This window comes from Aquarana catesbeiana, linkage group LG03 (assembly GCF_042186555.1).
Source record: "Aquarana catesbeiana isolate 2022-GZ linkage group LG03, ASM4218655v1, whole genome shotgun sequence".
NCBI classification, from domain to species: Eukaryota; Metazoa; Chordata; class Amphibia; order Anura; family Ranidae; genus Aquarana; species Aquarana catesbeiana.
Genome location: NC_133326.1, coordinates 715,124,436 through 715,130,283, shown reverse-complemented (window position 1 = coordinate 715,130,283; position 5,848 = coordinate 715,124,436). Strand labels below are relative to the sequence as shown.

Sequence of the window (5,848 nt, the reverse complement as noted above, 5' to 3'; positions counted from 1 at the left end):
GATGGTGGGGGAGGAGGACCCGGAGGATAGATGATGGTGGGGGGGAGGAGGAGAGGATAGTTGATGGTGGGGTGGGAGGAGGAGAGGATAGTTGATGGTGGGGGGGGAGGAGGAGAGGATAGTTGATGGTGGGGGGGGAGGAGGAGAGGATAGTGATGGTGGGGGGGGAGGAGGAGAGGATAGTTGATGGTGGGGGGGAGGAGGAGAGGATAGTTGATGGTGGGGGGGAGGAGGAGAGGACAGTTGATGGTGGGGGGAGGGGAGAGGACAGTTGATGGTGGGGGGAGAGGAGGAGGAGAGGACAGTTGATGGTGGGGGGGAGGAGGAGAGGACAGCTGATGGTGGGGGGGGAGGAGGAGAGGACAGCTGATGGTGGGGGGGAGGAGGAGAGGACAGTTGATGGTGGGGGGGGAGGAGGAGAGGACAGTTGATGGTGGGGGGGAGGAGGAGAGGACAGTTGATGGTGGGGGGGAGGAGGAGAGGACAGTTGATGGTGGGGGGGAGGAGGAGAGGACAGTTGATGGTGGGGGGAGGAGGAGAGGACAGTTGATGGTGGGGGGGAGGAGGAGAGGACAGTTGATGGTGGGGGGGGGGGGAGGAGAGGACAGTTGATGGTGGGGGGGAGGAGAGAGGACAGTTGATGGTGGGGGGGAGGAGGAGAGGAAGTTGATGGTGGGGGGGAGAGGAGGAGAGGACAGTTGATGGTGGGGGGAGAGGAGGAGAGGACAGTTGATGGTTGGGGGGGGGAGGAGGAGAGGATAGTTGATGGTGGGGGGGGAGGAGGAGAGGATAGTTGATGGTGGGGGGGGAGGAGGAGAGGATAGTTGATGGTGGGGGGAGGAGGAGAGGATAGTTGATGGTGGGGGGGAGGAGGAGAGGACAGTTGATGGTGGGGGGGGGGGGACAGTTGATGGTGGGGGGAGAGAGGAGGAGAGGACAGTTGATGGTGGGGGGGAGGAGGAGAGGACAGCTGATGGTGGGGGGGAGGAGGAGAGGACAGCTGATGGTGGGGGGGAGGAGGAGAGGACAGCTGATGGTGGGGGGGAGGAGGAGAGGACAGCTGATGGTGGGGGGGAGGAGGAGAGGACAGCTGATGGTGGGGGGGAGGAGGAGAGGACAGTTGATGGTGGGGGGGAGGAGGAGAGGACAGTTGATGGTGGGGGGGAGGAGGAGAGGACAGTTGATGGTGGGGGGAGGAGGAGAGGACAGTTGATGGTGGGGGGAGGAGGAGAGGACAGTTGATGGTGGGGGGGGGGAGGAGAGGACAGTTGATGGTGGGGGGGAGGAGGAGAGGACAGTTGATGGTGGGGGGGAGGAGGAGAGGACAGTTGATGGTGGGGAGGAGGAGAGGACAGTTGATGGTGGGGAGGAGGAGAGGACAGTTGATGGTGGGGGGAGGAGGAGAGGACAGTTGATGGTGGGGGGGAGGGGGAGAGGACAGTTGATGGTGGGGGGGAGGAGGAGAGGACAGTTGATGGTGGGGAGAGGAGGAGAGGACAGTTGATGGGGAGGAGAGGACAGTTGATGGTGGGGGGGGGGGGAGGAGAGGACAGTTGATGGTGGGGGGGGGGGGGAGGAGAGGACAGTTGATGGTGGGGGGAGAGGAGGAGGAGAGGACAGTTGATGGTGGGGGGGAGGAGGAGAGGATAGTTGATGGTGGGGGGGAGGAGGAGAGGATAGTTGATGGTGGGGGGGAGGAGGAGAGGATAGTTGATGGTGGGGGGGAGGAGGAGAGGATAGTTGATGGTGGGGGGGAGGAGGAGAGGATAGTTGATGGTGGGGGGGAGGAGGAGAGGATAGTTGATGGTGGGGGGGAGGAGGAGAGGATAGTTGATGGTGGGGGGGAGGAGGAGAGGATAGTTGATGGTGGGGGGGAGGAGGAGAGGACAGTTGATGGTGGGGGGGAGGAGGAGAGGACAGTTGATGGTGGGGGGGGGGGAGGAGAGGACAGTTGATGGTGGGGGGGAGGAGGAGAGGACAGTTGATGGTGGGGGGGAGGAGGAGAGGACAGTTGATGGTGGGGGGAGGAGGAGAGGACAGTTGATGGTGGGGGGAGGAGGAGAGGACAGTTGATGGTGGGGGGGAGGAGGAGAGGACAGTTGATGGGGGGGAGGAGGAGAGGACAGTTGATGGTGGGGGGGAGGAGGAGAGGACAGTTGATGGTGGGGGGGAGGAGGAGAGGACAGTTGATGGTGGGGGGAGGAGGAGAGGACAGTTGATGGTGGGGGGAGGAGGAGAGGACAGTTGATGGTGGGGGGAGGAGGAGAGGACAGTTGATGGTGGGGGGGAGGAGGAGAGGACAGTTGATGGTGGGGGGGAGGAGGAGAGGACAGTTGATGGTGGGGGGGGGGGAGGGGAGGAGGAGAGGACAGTTGATGGTGGGGGGGAGGAGGAGAGGAGGAGAGGACAGTTGATGGTGGGGGGGAGGAGGAGAGGAGGAGAGGACAGTTGATGGTGGGGGGGAGGAGGAGAGGACAGTTGATGGTGGGGGGGAGGAGGAGAGGACAGTTGATGGTGGGGGGGAGGAGGAGAGGACAGTTGATGGTGGGGGGGAGGAGGAGAGGACAGTTGATGGTGGGGGGGAGGAGGAGAGGACAGTTGATGGTGGGGGGGAGGAGGAGAGGACAGTTGATGGTGGGGGGGGAGGAGGAGAGGACAGTTGATGGTGGGGGGGAGGAGGAGAGGACAGTTGATGGTGGGGGGGAGGAGGAGAGGACAGTTGATGGTGGGGGGGAGGAGGAGAGGACAGTTGATGGTGGGGGGGAGGAGGAGAGGACAGTTGATGGTGGGGGGGAGGAGGAGAGGACAGTTGATGGTGGGGGGGGAGGGGAGGAGGAGAGGACAGTTGATGGTGGGGGGGAGGAGGAGAGGAGGAGAGGACAGTTGATGGTGGGGGGGAGGAGGAGAGGACAGTTGATGGTGGGGGGGAGGAGGAGAGGACAGTTGATGGTGGGGGGGAGGAGGAGAGGACAGTTGATGGTGGGGGGGAGGAGGAGAGGACAGTTGATGGTGGGGGGGAGGAGGAGAGGACAGTTGATGGTGGGGGGGAGGAGGAGAGGACAGTTGATGGTGGGGGGGAGGAGGAGAGGACAGTTGATGGGGAGGAGGAGAGGACAGTTGATGGTGGGGGGAGGTCAGTGACTTGGAACAGTTGATCATGGTGGGGGGAGGGGGGGTGACAGTTGATGGTGGGGGGAGGTCAGTGACTTGGAACAGTTGATCATGGTGGGGGGAGGGGTACGTACTGTGCAGTAGGTTGTACTGGAGGAAGAACTCATCGTAGCAGCTCTCGGGAAGGACTCCCGGTACCAGGACACCTCTGAGCGCCTCCATCTTCCCAGAGACTCTGCTCACTTCCGGGTGTAATGGTCGGTCTCCTGACAGATGACGTCACATCCCTTCCTGACCGGAAGGTGGATTTCCGCCACGTCAAGTACGGGACTTTCGAGCTCCTCCCCCTCCCGTAATACTCTGGAGGTGCTGGCCCCGCCCACACACACGCCTGCCTGGCGCTGATACAGACATAGTTCCCAAGACTAAACTGTTTCCACCCACTGAAAAGGATCACGTACCAGACAGAGCAGCTGTTGTCTAGACAACGAAAAAGGAGTCGGAGCCCCGCCTTCTATCCCGGAACTCTTTATTAGGCCCCGCCCCCTGCCCGGATGACAGTGTTTCCAGGGTAACCAGTGTGTCAGAAAAGGCGGGAAAGCTCCCTGACAGGAATGTGATGGAGGGAGAGGACAGTGATGGAGAGGATGGAGGAAGATGGCAGCCAGACAGAGACAGTCTGATGGAGGGGACCAGCTTTGATGCAACAAGATGGTCGCCGTCCTGCAGACCGCGGGGAAAAGGCCGCCAGGCTTTGTCACCTGTCACACCGGAGTCGGATCCTCCATGGACTCGTGAACTATGTGGAGTGAGGGGAGAACGTCACGGAGAAAACCTGACGGGAAGCCCGGGTATTGCGGGGTGGAGGTTGGGTACAGGACATGTCAACAAATCCATCATCGGGGGAGGGTACGAGAGGCGTACCGGCCAATGCCACACCGGGGGTACCAACAACGTCCACCACCAGGACCCCTCTGTCCTCCAAAACCAAGGAGCGGAAGGGAATCAGCCTCCCACCAAGGATGACTCTGATAGGACAGCTCGACATGGCAATTCCCCGCCCCTCTCCGAACTATGCTCGGGAACGGTTGCCCTCTGTTCACTCTACTACGTCCGCCTGAAGAAGGAACGGCGACTGAGGGACTCGGAGCGCCGGAGGCGCCTTTTCCTCTTCCGCCGCTCCAAAGCTCGGGAGCGTCTCCGCTTCGCCGCGATGTTGGCGTCCAGACTGTTATCCGCAGAGGGGACGCCCTCCGGGGAAGGCCAGGAGTCTCGGGTTTGGAACACCGCCATCGAAAAGGCCTTCTCGCGCTTCGACTGGATGGAGAGCTTCCGCATGACCAAACCGACCTTCAACTTCCTGTGTAACCAGCTGCGGCCGGTCGTTCGCAGGATGGACGCCGGCATGCGCCAAGCCATCCCGGTGGAGGTGCGGTTGGCGGTGGCGCTGTGGCACCTAGGTTCCTCCTGCGATTTCCAGACGATGGAGGAGATCTTCGGGCTCTCTTGTTCCACCATAGATAGGGTCATTCGCGACGTGTGTGAATCGGTGGCATCCATCCTTGCCCCTAGATTAGTTTCTATCCCTCAAGGAGACATTCTTCAAGAGACACTTAAGGGGTTTGAACATCGCTATGGCCTAGCGCAGGTGGCCGGGGTGGTTGGGACCCTACATGTAGCCATAGGTCCCTCTAACGACTCTACGGGCCAGTTCTACAACACCAAAGGTTGGCGTTCTGTGGTCCTCCAAGCAGTGGTGGATCCTGACTTCTGCTTTTGGGACTTGAACGTCGGCTGCCCCGGTAGCTTGTCGGATTCTCAGGTTTTGGTGGCCTCGGAGCTTTACGAGCAAGGCACAGAAGGAACTCTGTTCCCCAACACTGCCAAGAACGTGAATGGTGTTGAGGTACCCATCCATTTGTTGGGGTCACGTTCTTACCCCCTCCTCCCGTGGCTTATGACGCCCCTCACCAAAGAATCATCAGCGGCCGACGCGGAGCTGAACCGTCGCTTTACATCTGCCCTGACCTTGACTCAGATAGCCTTTGGGCGCCTCAAGAGCCGTTGGCGTTGCCTGTTGAAGAGCAGCCATGTGGACCTCTCCTTCTTGCCAATCCTGGTCACCGCTTGTTGCGTCCTTCATAATATCTGTGAAGGCCGTAGAGAACCTTTTGAAGATCACTGGCTGGAGGAGGCCTCCGAAGAGGAACTAGAGCAACCTAGTGAGGTGGAGGAAGATGATATGGAGATGGAAGGAGCGGCCGAGGAGATACGGACTGCTCTAGCAAGCGATGTACGGACTTGACACGCAAACGGTGGAGGCCAGTGACTGACAATGCGCTAAGTTGGCTTTTTTAAAACTACTTTTTATGTTCGTATTTATGTGTGATTATTATAACGAATGGTTAGTGGTTCAGATGATGACTTGTGTTGTGGAAAATTAATCTCGTCTTTCTTGACTGAGTCTTTTGAAGCCTTGTCTTTTGGCCCCATTTTTATCAACTTAAAGAGAAGAAATGCATAGCCAATGGAGGCGGAGGCTATGCTGGCAAAGGAGAAAGTATGAGGTATGCTGCTTCCTAAGCCCAAAGCTAGAAGATCGGGTGGTGGACACCAGCAGGGGCTCATCCTATGCCCCACCGACTGCACAAGTGCAAAGGAAATTCAATTTCTTGTAACTTTATTTATCTGGACAACACAATGCTGAACCAGGTATGGATTTTATACCATCGTTAAA

The 5,848-nt window shown here is 59.3% G+C and overlaps 1 protein-coding gene across 1 annotated transcript in view; it reads right to left on the bottom strand.

Annotated features, from left to right (window-relative positions):
• MPDU1 (mannose-P-dolichol utilization defect 1) overlaps positions 1-3,404 on the bottom strand; it is a gene marked incomplete in the record, with an annotated part of 10,207 nt that extends 6,803 nt beyond the window's left edge. The window contains 1 exon segment of the mRNA XM_073623182.1: positions 3,246-3,404. Coding sequence (XP_073479283.1) covers positions 3,246-3,333 — 88 coding nt within the window.
• Positions 3,405-5,848: the final 2,444 nt, after the last annotated feature.